The sequence below is a fragment of the Sciurus carolinensis genome, unplaced genomic scaffold, assembly GCF_902686445.1.
Source record: "Sciurus carolinensis unplaced genomic scaffold, mSciCar1.2, whole genome shotgun sequence".
Taxonomy (NCBI): Eukaryota; Metazoa; Chordata; class Mammalia; order Rodentia; family Sciuridae; genus Sciurus; species Sciurus carolinensis.
In genome coordinates, this window is record NW_025920311.1 from 99045 (window position 1) to 117152 (window position 18108).

At 53.5% G+C, this 18108-nt stretch overlaps 1 protein-coding gene across 1 annotated transcript in view; it reads left to right on the forward strand.

Moving 5' to 3' along the window:
- Positions 1-4577, forward strand: part of LOC124975572 (ral guanine nucleotide dissociation stimulator-like) — a 15277-nt gene extending 10700 nt beyond the window's left edge. Inside the window, exons 10-12 of the mRNA XM_047538223.1 lie at positions 474-611; positions 2062-2142; positions 4476-4577. Coding sequence (XP_047394179.1) covers positions 474-611; positions 2062-2142; positions 4476-4577 — 321 coding nt within the window. The remainder of the gene's footprint in view (positions 1-473; positions 612-2061; positions 2143-4475) is intronic.
- The last annotated feature ends 13531 nt before the right edge of the window (positions 4578-18108 follow it).

Genomic DNA, 18108 nt, shown 5'->3' on the forward strand with positions numbered 1-18108 from the left:
TGACAGTGATGTGCTGGAGGTGCTTTGGCACCGTCCTGCTGTTCAGATGGATGAGAGCTGCCCCTGCCCAGGATGGAACAGGTGGCCCTCTGTGGTGACAGACACCATAGTGCATTCCTCTGTAGTAAGGCCTTGGTCGTACCTACGCCTTCTCTAACACGTTATGTGCCTGGACGTAACCCAGCTAGGAGGGTCAGCAGTGACTGCAGAGGGCCATCCAGGAGAGAACCAGGCTGTGATGGAATCCATGGCGCCCTGGGTGTGTGGCACAGTCATACAGAGCTGCCCATCACAGGGTTTCCTGGGGCCACTGGACACAGGTGCCTGGTCATGGTGGATTGTGGCACCTCAGCTGCCCTCCAGGCTTTCAGCCCTATGTTTCCCAGGTCTCTGGTTGCCCAGGAAGGTGACCCTCCTCCACCCTGGCTCTCTCAGCAGAACAAGGCCTTGAGCCAAATACGGCTACACAAAAGGGACTTTCGGACATGGAGTACCTGAAGTCCAAGATGGTCGCTGCCGAGTCGTCCTCAGAGGAGGAGAGTGAGGATGAAGCAGTGAACTGTGATGAAGGGAGTGAGGCAGAGGAGTCCTCCACCACCGAGACCCAGCAGGTGGGAGGAAGCACAGGGGCCCTGCCTGGGAATAGGAGGCCACAGGAGCCCGGAGCCTAGGTGTGTGCCTCTAGGGGACAGGGAGGGGTTCTGTGCATGTCCACGTGGTCCTGCAGCCCCATTGCTGGGGTGCCACATGGAGGAAAGACTGCCCCCTCTGAGCTCACTGCCTGCCATACCTGGAGGGGCCGCCTACCACCTGTCAGGGCTCTGGGAGGAGTGAGGATGGTGGCCGTGTTGCACGTGGTGTTCAGTAACAAGGCAGATGGACTTGAACAGGCCGTGATTGATAGGAGAGTTTAGTCAAGCCCTGACTATGTGCCTGGTGATGAACCCGCCATCACAGAATGTCCTCACAGTCTCTGGGGCCATTCTTCTTCCATTTCATAGGTGAGGAAACTGAGGCCCGGAGAAGGGAAGTGACAGGCTCCCATGATTGTGTCAGGCCCCAGCCCAGGTCTTCCAGGCTTTGAAGTTGAGAGTATACAGGTGGACATGACCCTTGAGGATGGCTACCTTGTCCCCCAATTGGGAGTCCTCTGCTCCAGAAACAGGGCACTTGGACATGTGTGTGTCCCCATTCTTGAGTTGGAAGCCACCAGTCTTTTGCTTCCCATTGAGAGGAAGGGGCTCCCTCTGCCTCCTCTTCTCTTTCCTCTTCCTCCTCCCTCCTTCCTAGTTACCGTGCCCTGCAGGGAGTCTGGGAGTTCAAGGCCCAGTCTCAGCTCTGACCCTTGGGGGCTGCTGGGCCCGGGGGGATGCTTCAGCCCACAGGCCTCTCTGATCCTCGTCTTCAGAGGACATCCTGGCAGTGCCCTGGCCTTCCAGCCATCTCCTGAACCCCTGTACTCAGGGTGGCCCTGGGGGTCACCATGTCCAGCAGGGTTGGGGCAGCAACCTTCCCAGCACATCGATGTTTCTCTGGTGGGAATAGAAATGACCTCGTTCTGCACCTGTTGGCTCACGGCAGGCTCTGCTGGGGAGTGAGTGCTAGCTGGGCAGGTTTTAGCACCAAAGGATCTACCAAAAACTTAGGTTGTGCAGAGCTATCTGGAGTCCAGAATTATAGGAAAAGGTGCCGAATTCAGAATCCGTGTGGAATTAGAGGCTCAGTAGGAGGCTGGCCTCTGCGTGTAGCATGGAACCAGCTGAAATCAGCGGCTGCAGGATGCGTGCCTTGGCTCCTCCCTCAGCCCTGGCCCTCTGCTGGCCAGGGGCCTGCTTGCCTGTCCATGGTGTGCTGACCTGGCTGCAGCTCTCACTTCAGAGGCAGACGGGGACCCTGCATCCACTGCCTCCACACTGGCCAGACCCTGACTCTCTGGCAGGCACAGGCGCCAGCACTTCCTGCCACCCTGGCTGCAGCTGCTCCTGGAGCTGCGATGTCCCGGTCTATCCCCTGCTCCCACCACCTCAGGGAACCACTGTGGCCTTTTCTCTTTGTTCTCAGACAGAGAAACCAGCAAACAAGAAGGAGCCCACCACCTCCCACACCGTGAAGCTGTGGAGAGCCCTGTTCAGTGTCACAGAGGTATGTACTCTGAGGACAGGGCAAGGAGGAGGCCACTCAGATTGAGAGCTGAAGGAATCACAGACCAAAAGCTGACCAATGGTATCTTGAGTGTCACCAAGGAGGGACTGCAATGGCTGCCTCGAGCAGGAGGAGGCCTATTCTGCTCCCTCACCTATAGCAGGGCAGGTGGGCAGCTGGGGCAGAGGGCTGGCCTGTGGTCAGATGGTCCCTGGGGAGAGTCCTTCCCCATTTCGTAGCGGGCGGCTGCTGTAGGCGCTTGTGAGTGTGGAGGTGTTGCTGTCTTCAGAAACAGGCCACAGGCCAGCTGGCACCATGGCTGCAGCTGGCTGGCCCTAGAGCTGCCATAGCAGAGGACACTGTTCTCATGCCCACCTTGCGACAGCCGTAGAGGTTCCCCATATGAGATCCTAGAAGACACAGCTCAATAAAAAGAATGAAAGTCACCTATAACCGGGATGGCCGTGTGAGTGACTGTGAGCGGGCGTAGCCAGAGGGGGTGCCAGGATGCATGTGTGATTGCTGCAGGTCTGACGACTGGAGGTGATCCGCAGGTGCCCACTGTCCTTGGCACACTGGGCTGCCCCGCCCCAATTCCCGGGTCCCACCCAGTGACAATCCCTGACATTCGGGACTAACCTTAAGTGTCCTTTTCTTTGTGCACTGACACTGACCTCTGTCGTTGGTTTGCTTTTTCCACATCCCTCTATGAGGACTGACTTGCGACACCGCCATTTTCCTTCTTGCATGTTCTTCCATGCTCGGGACACTTTGATACACTCCTGGTCTCCTAAATGGGGATATGGGAGTTAAAATTTTTTGCTATTAGAAATACTGAAGCAGTTCCTCGAGAGCCAGGTCAGTTGGGTTTTGTTTTGTTTTTTTTGTTTGTTTGTTTTTTTAAATTTGGTACCCAGGATCGAACCTCAGGGTATGTAACCACTGAGCCACATCCCCAGCCCTTTTTATATTTTATTTTGAGACAGGGTCTCATTCAGTTGCTCAGGATCTCACTAAGTTGCTGAGGCTGGCTTTGAACTCATGATCCTCCTGCCTCAGCCTCCCAAGCTGCTGGGAAGAGTGGCGTGCACCACGCCCATCCTAGTTAACATTTTTTTAGGGAAAAAGACTCCTCATAATGAGAAAAGTTTCAGAAACATCAAGGATTTGAGCTAAACAAATTTCTTTCTAAGCAATTTGCAAACTTTGATGGAAAAACAGAAAATGGACATGTTGACTGCCTACCAGCCAGAAACCCTGTAAGGCCACAGCTGCCACGGGTTCAGAAGGTGGACTGCAGAATCCATAGCCTGAACAACAGACAAGAGGCACCAATTTCTCTAATTTACACAGATTCTTATGAAGGATATATGACCTGCCCAACAGAAAAATGGAGAAAGGACAAGAGGTTTTTGAAGAAAAAGAATTCAGGTGGCCTGTACAGATGCTTGAATTTATTCATAATTATTAAAAACAAAATGGAAACTGCAAGTTCAGGTTTTTCACTTGCCAATGTGGCATACATTTTTCACATTTGGCAATAAACATTTTCATGCCTTTTGAAGGACAACGTAGAAGTGTCAGGCAGAATTAGGAACATCCAGGCCTTTGCCAAGCTGGTGCTGAGCTTCGCCCCACAGGTGGATCCCCCAAGCACACCAGAGTCTGAACTCAAGAAAGTTCTTTGCAACCTTCCTTTTATTATTTAAACTTAATGTGTTGATTTAAAGTCATCAGTAATAACAGAAAATCAAAGCTCCTGGGGATGCATTGTGTCAGGGTAGACAGGGTCCCCGGGAGTCCCGCTGGCAGGTCGGTGGAAGGTATCCATCAAGCTCTGGCAGTGGGGGTGGAGGCAGGCCATCCCTGTGGCCTTGTTAGGCACATAGGGTGAGTTCTGCAACCTGCTCACCAGCAGGTGGTTGTTCAGGGTCTGGCTGTCACACGAGACCTTTCCCAAGGCAGAGCCGCCAGCAGTGCCAGAGTAGACTCAGAGTTCAGAGGACCTGTCACTTTGCCTGGGACAGTGGGAGCAGACTCTAAGGGACAAGGCCATGCTGGCAGGCTGGGTGAGGTCCCAGGGGCTCAGGCTGCTGCCCCGCTACAGAGCCTGCTGCTGGGCCCATTGCCTTTCCCAGTTGGAGCATCTGGCAGCCTGCAGCCAGGGTCTGGGTCCCTAGCCAGGTGTGTCAAGTCCCAGGCTCCTCAGAGCCCTGACCCTCTCCTCCTGCAGGTGGACACTACATCAAGGTATTCAGGGAGAAGCATGTGTTCACAGCCAAGGGCCCCTGAAGAACAGTGTGCAGCCCTGACAAGGCCGGACATTTGGGAAGAACGAGGAGGAGGAGGACCTGGCTGACTCCAGGAGGCTCTTTGTGCGCAACCTGCCCTACGCCAGCACCGAGGAGGACCTGGAGGGGCTCTTCTCCTCCTAAGGTAGGGATCTGCTCCTGGCCATGCACCCCTGCTGTGCCCGGCTCCCACTTGGCTGGGTCCGCCCCATCTGCCTCCCTCTTGCTCTTGACCTTGGGCAGTGACTCCAGCTAGTCTCCTCATCTGAAAATAGGACTTGCTGTTCCCACTGCAGATCCAGTGGCATCTTTTGCTTTCTGAACTTGAACTTGGATTCCTTTTTTTTTTAATGGTGCTGGGGATTGAACCCAGGGTCGTTCTGCCACCCAGCTATATCCCAAGTTTTTTTTATCTTTTAATTTGAGACTGTCTTGGTAAGTCCATGAGGCTGGCCTTGATCCTTCTGCCTCAGCCTCCTAAGTTGCTGGGATCGCAGGCATAGCCAGCACACCCCGCAGAACTTGATTCCTTAGTTCTCACTGTCCAAACGCAGAGCAGGAGCAATGGAGGCGTTTTCCTGAGATTTCTTGGCTTCTGGTGTTGGAATTCAGCAGCCGCCAGGCCCTCCCCTCCCACTGTGCTCATACCTGAGAATGCGTTTCTTTCTCAAGTCTTCCCAAGCAAACCCAGCTTCTGAGAAGAGGCAACAGCCAGGGATGTCATTGGTTTTGCTGTTTCTTCTTGGGCTGGGAACTTGCAGGCCTGTAGTTGAGCTTGGCCACAGGGGCCATTTGTCGAGGGGAGGAAGGTGGGCTCACAGTGCAGGTGAATCTGTGCTCTGGAGATGCTGCCAGCGCCCTTGTCTCCAAGGAGACTGGCCTGGGTGTGGAGGATCAGCGAGGCCATGTGAGTGTGGCTTGGGTCAAGGACAGCTCAGAGGTCCCAAGTGGAACATGCTTGCAGGCCAGGTGATGGGACCTGAAGGTCTATCCATGCTGTCCTGCTCTCCAGGTCCTCCCACAGGCTGGTGCCCTGGCCATATGGCAGCACTGAGTGGATGGGAGGGGGCTTGACCATAGACTGCAGGTATCCATTTGGGATGTGGTATTCACTCTGGTGTTCAGAGTGGAACCACTGCAGACAGTATCCTCTGAGAGGGACAGTGTCACGAACACTTACGTGGCACTAACTGCAGCAGGCCTTGGGTAGTGGCTGCACACTAACTTTTGGACCCTTGAGGCCACTGTGTGTGTGGCAACTGTTGTGCCATTCACAGATGAGAGGAGGAGGCCTGTGTGGACGAGGCCACTGCCCAGGACAGGCTGTGCACAGCAGGCCTTGGAGCCAGGTGCAGCCCGGCATCTTCCTCCTTGCTTCTTAGGGTGGGTATGAGGGGACTGGGAAATGACACCCTTTACCTGGAGGTGGACCTTGTGGCTGGCAGTCGCCGTCCTTCCCTCGGACTGAGTGGGCATGGCCAGTGCACAGCAGCTGTTCTGTGTTCATGTGGCTGACTCTTAGTGCCTGGCACTTTCCCCCGAGCTTGGGCCCAGCTCCAACCCAGGTGACTGACACTCTCCTGTCCTCAGGTCCCCTGTCAGAGCTCCACTACCCCATCAAGAGCATGACCAAGGATCCCAAGGACTTTACCTTTGTCACCTTCATGTTCCCTGAGCATGCATTGAAGGCCTACATGGCAGTGGATGGGCAGGTGTTCCAAGTGAGGTTGCTCACAGGCCCACTGGGGTCGACAAACCTGGTGACAGAGGAGGGATGACCCTGTGGAATGCAGGGAGCTCTGCTCTTCAGGGTCACCTTGTGATGTGCCCAGGCCACCTCCCCTCCAGTGCACCTTCATTCACAGAGTATGGACCTTGTGGGCTCCAGGCCAGACCTGGTCCATCCACAGCCGCTCACGTTCTCCCTGTGCAGGGCCTGGGGGTGCAGTGTGAGGGGCTGTGGGGTGTCACAGAGGAGCACCTTTCCATTGGCATGGCCATGTCGGGGACCCCAGTGCCACCTGGACCGAGAGTAACGTGTGTCTGCTCCGGCTGCTGTCCCTGTCCTCCTGCAGGTCTGGCCCTGGGTTCAACTTGTTTAGGACAGGAGGCACCACTAGACAGGAGGCCCCAATGGAGGGCGGGGCTGGAGGGTGGGAGGGCAGCACACCCACTTCCTCCCCTGTCCCCACAGGGCAGGATGCTGCACATGCTGCCGTCCACCATCAGGAAGGAAGCCAGTGAGGATGCCGACACCCCCGGCTCATCCTATAAGAAGAAGGCGGCGTCCAAGGACAAAGCCAGCAGCTCCAGGTCCTCGCCAGCCCCGCCCAGGCTCTGCTGCCCTCTCCGCCTTTCCTGACCACCTGGTCCCTTTTGCTCTATAGCTTGAGGTTCATCCTCACCTCTGAGCTGCCTTCCCCACTGTGGATGGGGAGAGTGGTGCAGAGCTCACTTATGCTCTGAGGTATCTCGTCCTCTATGAGTGGATGGTTGCCACCTGCTGGGCCCTGGCACAGGTCAGCTGTTGGCACTGCCAGAGGTTGGATCTCTCAGCCCCACTGCCTGTGGGTGGGAGGTGAGGTGGCGGGAGGGATAGGAAGGCAGGGAGGTTTATGATAGGCTGTGTGTCTGCGAGAGAGTGCCCGTGGGTCCCAGTGTGGCCTGTCCTGCTCTGCCCCTGCCTGCAGCTCCCACAACTGGAATATGCTGTTCATGGGGCCCAATGCTGTGGCCAAAGTCATCACACAGTAGTACATTGCCACCAAGAGCCAAGTGTGGGGCCATGTGAGTGCCCCGTGACTTGCAAACTTCGTGTCTGCAGATCCTCTTGGCAAATCTGTCCAGGGCTGGACCCCTGCGGAGTCCTTTCTGGGCAAAACCAGGAGCCCATTTCAGCCACGTGGCAAGGGACGTCCCTTGATTCTGCCCATTGGCTGCTTTCTTCACGGTCCTCTGCCCTTCAAGACACTCGAGGCCAGCCTGTCTGTAGAGGTGGACGGCAAGCCCATGTGTAACTGAACAGCCTGGTAGCCACGTTTTTAAAAAGAAGCAGAAAAATTAATTCTAACAGATGCCCTCTTTAGCTAATGTGTCTGAGGGATCATCGCTTTGCTGCGCCCAGTGTAGTCACAGGGTGTTTGTCCTCCCTCGTTCCCACCCAGACCACTGAATTCCACATGTAGCAGATGTGGGTTTGAACAAGCCACACCTCGGGTGCCCAGTGGTTCATGGATGCCATGCTGGGCAGTGCAGCTTGGCCTGAGTTGGAGGGAAGGACAAGGGACAGTTGCAGTGGCTCTGGTGCCATGAGTGCCCTGAGCACCAGGTCTTCGTAGTGCTGGGACAGGGTCCTGCCTTCTAGAGCCTTCTGGTGCCTTCTGGAGCCTCCTAGTGGAGACAGGTGGAGAGAGGAGAGCCTGGGCTGGTCGGGGAGGTGACAGAGCAAGGACTGCTTGGTGTGAGGGGTCAGGGTCAGGGTCAGCCTTGTAGAAGCCCCCAGGGGCTGCAGGAGGAGCCACAGACCTGCCCACTGTGGAAAAGGGAAGAGCCCGAGTGGGTGTGGGGACTCGTTGCTGGAGAGGGCGCCCGAGGGGGTCAGGTGGATGTGGTTGGGTGAGGGGCACTGCTGAACCCACTTCTACTGGGTCTGCTCAGCTGCTGGCTGGAGAGAGCAGATCGGGTCCACCTGATGGCCGTGGGCCTCCTTTCCTCCCTCCCTCAGGAGACCAAGTGCAGCATGGCTGTTCGTGTGGCCCCTGGGGAGACCCAGCTGGTCCAAGAGGTGCAGCGCTTCCTCCTCCACAATGGGGTCAGCCTGAACTCCTTCAGCCAGGTGGGTCCCCACTGCCCTCCCCGCAGACTCTGATGGCCCAACTGGTGGCTGCTACAGAGCTGGGGACGGGGCTCCAGGGAGGCTGGGGGCGTGTTGACAGGCCCTGTGGTGTTTGGAACCAAAATCTGAGGGCTCACTGCTCTGCTGCCCCTCGCAGGGACAGACTGCTCCTGGGGCTTCTCCACGCCTGTGGCAGCAGGTGGCCTGCAGTTCCACACTGAGATACCAGTCTGATCAGTGGAACAGCGACTGGGGCACCTGGGAGGTCCAGCAGGCTGGTCATTCACTGTCAGGGTCTGCATGACTCAGTGGGGGGCTGGAGGCTGACCCCTCAGCAGAGCTGCCCAGCTGTGGAGCCAGCAGGTGGCCTGCTGGAGAGGGTGGCGCCTCCTGGGTCTGCTTCCCAGGCGCCTGGCCTCTGGGGCCCCAGACAGTGCTGGTGTCAGACTGGACCCCTGCTGTCATCCCTCACGAGTCCTGTCCACTCCATAGGCCACAGCAGAGCGAAGCAAGACTGTGATTATGGCCAAGAACCTCCTCTCAGGCACCCTGGAAGCTGAGTTGTGGGAGACCTTCGGCTGCTTCGGGCGCCTGGGCCTGAGTGCTGCTGCCCAAGGGCAGCGTCACTGCCATCATCATGGAGTTCCTGGAGCCCCTGGAGGCGTGCAGGGCCTTCTGACACCTGGCCTACTCCAAGGTAGGGCTGCCCAGCGCAGTTAGGGGAGAGGGACCCGGTGTGTGGGAGGGCCCTCAGTCTGAGCTTCACCCTCCCGCAGTGCACCTGCAGAAAGCACCCCGCCCCCGCTTTCCCTGGCTTCCTTTCCTGCCTCAACTTGAGCCTTCACTGTCTGCTTCTTTGCTGTCATGTACCCGTGATAAGCTGAGTTCCCTACACAGGGCTGTTTAAGAATATCTATATCCACAGCATGTTGGCTTAGACCAACAGAAAGTTACCTGTCGCAGAGCTGGCAGGAAGGTTTCCAAGTCCAGGGTGTGGCCAGCACCTCCAAGGGTTCTGGGGAGGACCTGACCTTGTCTCTGCCACCATTGGTCTCCTGGTGTCCCTTGGTTCCCTGAACCAGTACCATCCCACTCCCCTCTGTGCCCCATCTTTGGGCCTTCTTCATCCGAAATCTTCTCTTGGGTTTACAGCCCACCCAAATAACACAGGACATTCCACCTCGGGATCTTGATGACAGTTGCATGGGACATCTCCTTAGATTCTGCGGTGGAGGCATAGCCGTCTCTTGGGGAGCCACCATTTAACCCACCATGAGTACTTTGTCGGGCGCCTTCATGCTTTGCAGACCACTGTCCCCCAGTGATCCTCAGGGCAGGCATTGCAGGTGTGGAGGTCATTTCTCCACAGCTGCTATCCCCCGGTGGTCAGTCCCCAGCTAGGGCCCTGCCCACTGTACTGCCAGGCAGTCAGTGAGCTCCTGACCCACAAGACAGCACCACAGACACCCTTCTTCCTTCCTCCCGCTGCTGTGGGAAGGAATCATCACCAGGTGAAGGGTGGTGAAGGGCCCGCCCAGGCAATGCCACGTTTCTCTTCTGCACAAGGGAAACTGAGGTCCAGTGACCCAGAGTCACCCAGCTCAGAAGTAGCACAGCTAACTCTCTGCTCCCCAGTCTGACTCCTGAGCATGAATTTTCTTTTTTCTTTTTTTTTTTTTTTTTACTGGTGATTGAACCCAGGGACATTGAACCCTGAGCCATATCCCCAGCCCTTTTTTGTATTTTATCAGTGACAGGGTCTCCTTGAGCTGCTTAGGGCCTCCCTGAGTTGCTGAGGCTTTCAACTTGCGATCCTCCTGCTTCAGCTTCCAGAGCTGCTGAGATTACACGTGTGCCCCACAGCACCTGACTGCTTTTTTTTTTTTTCTGATTGTAATTAACTTGTGAACCTCGCATTGTGAAATTTGAAACAAGTCCCAGAGGGCCCAAGATGACAAGTATCCTTCCACCCTGCCCTGCAGCTCCCAGCACCTTCTACTGAGGCAGCCATTAGCAATGTCTGTGTCTCCTTAGTTAAGAAATCGCCTCTGAACATGTGTGTGGAACAAGAGCGCTTCTCTTGGTGACCATACTGACTTCCTGCTGGAGCCGCCCCTTGCTAGCAGTTCCTCCCCTTGTCACACTCCCCCTTTTATCCTCTGATTAGAGAAAATGCAGGGGTGCATTGACTCCACCCTGGACCAAGGCAGCAGAGGTGTGGGCTCTCCTTTGCAGCCTGAGGTGCAGCCCAGGGGCCAGAGTGTTTTTCTCTTGGGACTCTGGACCACATTTCTCTTTCTGGCTCCTCTGCCCTGGGGAGCACCCTTCTCCTCTGACCCTCGGGCTCTTCATCTGCACAGGGGACTGAGTTCCACTTCAGCTATGTCCCAAGATGCAGCCCCACAGGTTGGCACCTTTGCCTCTGCAGTCCAACATGTCCCGCTGTATCTTGAGTGGGCTCCAGTTGGCGTGTTCTCCAACACAGCCCCACAGAGGAAAGATCACCAAGAGGCACCAGCGAAATCTGCAGAAAAGAATGTGGTGGAGCCAGAAATGGGTAAGAACAGATCTATGTGGGAGGAGAGCAGGGCAGCACAGAAGTGTTCATCAGGCCACTGGTTTAACACTTTGTTCATCTTGCACACCAATGGACTTCAGTCTCTAATTGTATAGGTGTGTAAAACATCCCTGAAAAATCGAGCATCAGATTTGGGCACAGTGGCGCACACCGCTCATCCCAGCAGCTTGGGAGGCTGAGGCAGGAGGATTGTGAGTTCAAAGCCAGTCTCAGCAACTTAGTGAGGCACTAAGCAACTCAGTGAGACCCTGTTTCTAAAATATAAAATAGGGCTGGGGGTGTGACTCCATGGTTAGGCTCCCCTGGTTCAATCCCTGGTACCAAATAGAGCATTCTGAGCACAGTATAAGGTAGCAGCTGAGGGTGAGGGAAGAAAACCTAGACCTCTTTATACTCAGAACAGTTGGGAAAGAGTCCCTGCTTCATAGGTGGGGTGAGCTGGAGTCAGGGAGGAGAGCCCTCTTTGCATGTGGCACAGCTCCCCTGGTGTCCAGCAACTGCACAGGCAGGAAAGGGAAGAGCAGTGGTGGGCCACCCTGGCCTGGGCGGTCCCAGCCCACCTGCTGACCCACACAGTGGGCATGTGAGCAGGGTAAGAGTTACCTGTCAGGACTGTTGTGCAGACTGCAAGACCTGGCACGTCCCTGGACCTCACCCCTCTGAGACCTGCCCCATACCCACAACTGCCCCAGGAGACGGGCAGCTCCCCAGGGACCCACGGCCACACCTTGTAGTCAGACACCTTCAGGAGCCTCCTGCGGACTGGGTTGTTTGACCCAGGTGTTAAGATTCTACCCCTTGGCCCACCACACACAGGGTTACCAATTGCTCAGTTTACTAAAATGAGAATTTTCCTCTTAAAAACAGATAAGTCCCTTGTCTACCATTTCCATTGTCCTCATATATTTACAACAAAAGTGTTTTATGGAAAAAAAAAAAAACAGTGGGTGCAGAGCCTCTGATCACCCCTGTAAGATCTGAATTTGTGGCCTTGCCTGGTCAGGGCCTTACTCCATGCCTGTGGCTCACATCCACGTGCCTGTGGGTCTTCAGAACTGGCCGTCTGTAAGGGCATTTGGAACCCACTGGCCTGGAAGCTGCACCCATCCCTTCACTCTCTGCCCATCCCTTCGCTCTGCGGATGGAGTGCACCCCATCTGCTAGGTGGATGGTGAAAGGCATGAACCTTTCCAGTCCCTCCTTGGTCAGCTTTGTGGTGGGGTCCTTTCCACCCTGCTTGCACTCCTGGACCTCTCCCCTTGTGGGATCCTCCTGTGTCCATAAGCAGCTGTTGCCCTGCAGCTGCCAGCCACCATGGCTTTCAGTTCCGCTGCTGCACATGAACCCAGTTAATGAATACTGACCCAATTGAACCCTCCTCTCTAGCACACAAACTGGTGGGGTCAGGAGGCTTGCAGACGGCTCTGGTCTGGCTTCTTCCTCCCTGCTTCAGGCACAGACACAGGACAGGCACATCGGGCACAGCACCTCCATCTGGCTGGGCTGATTTCATTTGAACTAGATGGTGCCTTCTCAAGCAGGCACCTTGTCTGCCTTGCTGACCATGCACCCTGTGGAGTGCCAGGCCCTGGGAGTGCAGAGAAGGTGCTGCCCCAGGGCATAGTGGGGCCCACTCCCTGCCTGCTGGCACCAAGCTCTCTATGTTCTCACGCTGAGGTGCTGCTTCTTGGGACTGGGCCATGCGTGCCGGTGATGGTGGGCAGGGTCCCTGTCCCATGCCCACTCCGGGGCTGGGCCAGTTGCCTCCCTTCAGGCTGGATCTGACCCTGAACAGTGAGGGTGGCACCCACGCACCCCCCTGAGGACAGAGGAGATGCCACGCTGACAACATCTGTAACCTGCTGGGCTGGTCATGGACATGTCTGAAGAGGGCCTTGGGTGCAGGCCTGCTCTGGGGTGCGAGCAGTGTCCTCTCGGCACCAGTGTCTGGACCCTGTTAGAATGATCTTCTGTCCCCAGGCTCAGGTTAGTGTTGAGGGTCCCGACAGTCCTGCAGCTTGGAGGGGCTGGTGTCTGCTCACTGACTGACAGGAGGCCTCAGAACCAGGATCTGTCCAGCACCGGTGGGTTTGCCGCAGCCTCTGGGAGCCTCTGTGTTGCCTGCACAGCCCCCGGTCCCTGGTCCCCTGAGCTGTGCCCTCTCCCCGTCGGCACCCCACCCACCCTCTGCACATTGTTCCAGATGCTTCCTCAGGATGACAGGTGGTAGGGGGCCCCAGGGCCCCAGGCTCTGTGTTTGGGGCTGGGCAGGGGGAGCGGGAGGGACCGCGCTTCTCTGCAGTGCTCTGCTCTGCTCTCTGCCAGTCTCCAGGGAGTGGCCAGCATGTTTTATCTCCCCACAACCAAGACCCTCATCTCTAGATAAAGGGCTCAGATGTGGGGTTCCTGGAAAGCTGCTTGCAACTGATAACAGTCTGTTGGTGGCCACAGCGCAGGAGCCTAGAGGAGTGGCATGGCCTGATTATAATAAAGCTGTGTGGTGCCGCGTGCCTGGATTTGATTGTGGGGCTGCAGCAGAAGCCCCTCCCTGCCTCCTGCCCAGGTGCTCAGTGGCACCTGCTCCTGCTCCTGCTTCTGCAGCCGGCCCCTTCACTGCTTACTCCTGCCAGGGCCTGATGATTCTGTTGGCGAACATCTGCTTGAGTTTGGTAGTCACTTATTTTTTCATTCTCGTCGTCCTTTGTCTCCTCATTCAGGCTGGCAGCAAAGTACTTCTTAAAAAGACCTTTGGCTGGTGGCCTCGGCCCTGAGTCATGTCTGGACCTGCTTGGACCTGGATGTGGGTTGCTGTGGGATTTGGCTTGGTAGCTTGGAGGTGCTGGGAGGTGCAGGGGTGACTGGGTCAGGTTGGGTCCTTTACTCAGGGCCAGCAGGGACACTGTTCCCTACACACAGAGGTCTGGCCTGGAACCTGCAGGAGGAGGGCTGGGCTCCCCTGGAGCTGCCTTCCCTCAGAGGGGATCATGGGCTCCCCTGGGTGCCAACACGGCCAGCTGGACACGCAGGGTCCAGGGGCAGTGTTCATGGTGCAGTGTTGCTTCTGGGGTGTTGGATAGGCCCAGGGACTGTCACACAGCCTCGATGTTCATCTCGCAGTCAACCTGCACGCAGCTCGGACCATGGTCCCCACTCACATATGGAAAAGAGGAAGCCCCGGGATTAGTGACCTCCAAAGGTCACATGCGTGGAGGGCATGGGGATGTGCCCTGCAGCTGTGAGCCCTGAGGCCTGAGCCCTTGCCCGTCCCCACTGCTCCCTTTGAGCTCTCAGCTTGTTGGCCATCTGCAGATGTTTTTGGAGTGTCCTCTCTGGACCAGTGCTGGGGGTGCAGGGGTAACTGCATCAGGCTGGGTCCGGTCCTCAGTGAACTCTCCTTTATTTGGGGACCCAGATGCAACCAGTAAGGAAGGTGGTTTCAGAACAGGCTAGGGGCTCTGAAAAGAGGACACCAGGGACATGGTGGCCTTTTTTTACTAGTGTGACCAGGAAGAGCTGTCTGAGGGCAGGATGTTTGGACTAACACTGGGCAAGCAGAAACCAGGCCTGGTAAAGACAGGAGGGGAGCTGGTTGGACCAGGAGGTAGCAAGTGTAAAGGTCCTGTGGTCAGCATGTCTCTGGCAGGCTTGAGCATTAATGTAGAGGCCAGCAAATCAGGGATGATGTCAAAGGAACTGGCAAACTGGGAGCAGGCACTGAGAGGCCACTGGTAGGGCAGCCACTCTATTGTCCAATGGCAGGTGATAGTAACCAGGCCTGTGAATGAGTAGTGGACGCTTGTTTTTCTTAACAGCTTAGCACAGTGCAGGAGTGTGTGTGTGTGTGTGTGTGTGTGTGTGTGTGTGTGTGTGTGTGGTTTTACTCCAGGCTGCAGGAGGGATGTGGAGGCAGGGCAGCCTCGTCACTGACCGAGGCTGCGTGGATGGTACACAGCAGAGCTGGGTGGTACACGCCCACAGCCTTGTGTTCCCACATGCGTGTCCCATGGCTCTGCCCCTCCTGACTGCTGTCTCCAGGCCCCTCCTCTCCAGGCCCCGTGGTCAGCAGATCTTTAAAGACTGCCATGCCCTCTTCTCATAGCATTTCAGGATCCGGACACTACGGGGGCAGGGATGTCATTATGGGCGTGAAGGGTTAGGACATGGATGTCTCTGGAACTAGCCAGCCTGTGCTGTTGGGGAAAGACCCGGCACACGGGAACACTGCTTTCATCTTCAGCCAGCTGTTTTTCCCAGTGACCCTCCCTGGGTGGGGCTGAGAGCGGCTGACCTGCCCAGGGAGGGACAGTTCCTGAGCACAGTTCCTGAGGTGCCCACTGACCCAGCCTGCTCAGCTCAGCTCAGCTCTCACTAAACCCAAACACCACACCCCAGGTGGTGCCTGTGACCACCTGACCAGGCTCCTGGGCTGGGGTCAGGTGGAGTCGACTCCACCTTGCTGAGGACCCTGGCTTCCCCAGGATGTCCCTGGGAGACTCCCACTCCTGGAGCCCCAGCAGGCCCCTGAGACAGTGCAGGGAAGGTGACCAGTCTTTGCCAGAGGTCTCTGAGCAAGAGGGAGGTGTCTGCTTGCTGGTTGGTTAACCAGCTCCTGCCTGGCACAAAAACCTCTTGCCGTTGAGTTAGGTTGCCAAGATTGAAAAACTGGGTTTTCCTGTGTAAAGTTGTGTTTTCCGCTTCTTTTCAAAACTCTGAACTTCTGGCCATACCGAGTTGGCCTCCCCAGGGGGCAGAAGCCGGATATTGCTGAGGAGAGGCTACCCCTTGCACTGCCCATTAACCTTCTGGTACACCATTGTCCCCAACCCTCTCCCCTCTATAAGTTTCTGTCAGTCTTCTGGGAACCTGTCTTACCTTCCTGAAACTGCTTGGCATCTAATGTTGGGATGCCAGAATGTTCCCAAGTCCTCCCGTTTCCACCTGTTTGTGTTTGTGATGTGGTCTCTGTGGTTGTGGATGAGGCCAGGTAGCCAAGGCACCCAGCTGAGGTCCTGGCATGTGGCAGGAGATATACTGCCCATTCTTTCTTTGGCCTTCAACTTACAGAAAAGGGGCAAAGTCCTAATATTAAGCAAACAAAACTCTTGTTTCAAACAGATTATACAAAAATTAATTTGTACATCATTTCTCTTTTTTGATATTTATAAAGTGCAGATTTAACTAAAGGTAGTCATATCCTTTCTCTGTACAATGACAAATATAATTATGCAAACAATAGTCAGTCTGTTACCCCAAAATCCCAGTGTTTAGCTCTCAAACTTTAAGTAAATGAATTTGAATAAAGATTAAAGAGGGTTAAAAGTAAAAAAAAACTAAGACACATTCCAGATAAAGGGAAGCAACCAATACATTAACCTAACAACAATAGGTTTAACATAAAACTTTTCCAAAAAAGCTGTGACAGCTTTTCATTATTTTGTACTGGAATATTATGGATTATTAGCCAATGCTGCTTTTTACTATTAACCAATTATAAAGTCAAATGAGGGGAAAGCCTAAGAACAAAAACCAGCATGACATATGAAATTGTTAGCACTATCTGAAAATTCATGAATTTTCAATGTAGATAAATCCCTATGTTGTTGTTCATGTAAGCCAAGCAGTCATTAAAATGTGTCACAACACAAGAGTTTTCAATGGAAGCTTCTGTCCTAAACTCAGCCTTGCTTGAACTGAATTATCCTAATCACAATTACTCCAACAAAGGTATCACCTTAGGACACTAGCAGCATAACAAACTCAACCTACCCTATCTTAATAATGATAATCAATGAATCACAAGAAAGATGAATCGAAGAATGGACCGGGTTAGAAATAGCTAGAGGTCTTATATTTACATGGGAAGACTTTGTTGTCCTTTTTCAAAATCCATGTTTGTTCAAGATTTCTAAGAGGGCATGACCATAGGACTTAAAATTAATAATATTCTAAAATATTACTACATCTTAGGGTAAGGACAACTTAAGACAGAAAAAGTGTTCCTCGGAGGCCAACACATTTGGCAAACATGTTAAGAAAATACACTCTTTGTTTCCCACTTTTAAAAAAGAATCTTTACTGGGGTGCCAAACTGCCAGAGTAGTTGCCAAAATAGAGACTGCTCAAATTTAGATCCAGAGTGATTCTAAGAAAGTGAATAGGATATACATGTAATTATAAAGACAAACCACAACACCATCCAAACACTACAGCATGCACTAATGTCTTCCATTTCATAAACTCAATGGACAGACAGGAAAAGAACAAAGGGAATCAGAGGTACATAGAAGTAAAACAACCAATGAAAGAATCTGGGACAGAGGTTTTAGGGAACAATATATATGTAAGGAAGAAAGCAGTTAAGTGATATTTGATATTTGGCAGAATTTATCTTTCAGTTTAGTTAGCAAGTTACATCAATGCTTTATGTTAAACTTGACAACTTACTAGTTTCCCACTTTCATTTTAAAATAACTCATACCATGATGTGGTGGGGGAGGAAAAGCCAATAAAGCACCATACAGGAAGATGAGACACAGTGAAATAAGAGGCCAAGGAGATCCAGAGGTGGGAACAATTTGAAATAACAAGACCACTCAAAATGAGATTCAGCAAACCAAAGTTGTCATTTCTGCAATACCCTTTGTCCTCTATTAACAACACTTTGAATTATACCTAAGTAAACCACAAACATTGTAATGGTTTATATTATGTCTACAGCACATTCTTCCACCAAAACAAAAAAGTTAAAACCAAAGAAGTTCCTTTCCACATAAGGTACAGGATTAAATTAACCCCATTTAGAAATGTAAGGTGAAAATGAGTGATTTCCCAGCTTTCGTTTTTCTTTTGCTATCATGTGCCTATAGATTACAGGGACTCAAGCATGTTTTGTATGACAGAAAATTCCTCTCTTGTACAAAATAAAAGTGTTATGTCTAACTTTAACACAATTTGTAGAATAGTTGACATGATTGCTGTAAGTTTTAATGTAGTTAAAAAATGGACTCTAATGCAACTGAAATGTGGTGGTGAACTGAACAAGTACTATCAAAAATGAGGTCATATACTTGACTTTTCTATACATTTTTTGATTGAAGAAAATTATAAAGAAATCGGCAAGCAGTCACAGATGAAAGACAAATAAAATAGGTGAATTGTAGAGTTATGATGAGAATCAAAATCTGTTTAAATGGACATAGTGGTTTATTTTGCAGCAAGGAGAGAAACAGGTGGTGGATAGCAAGGACAGAACAGGAGAATAT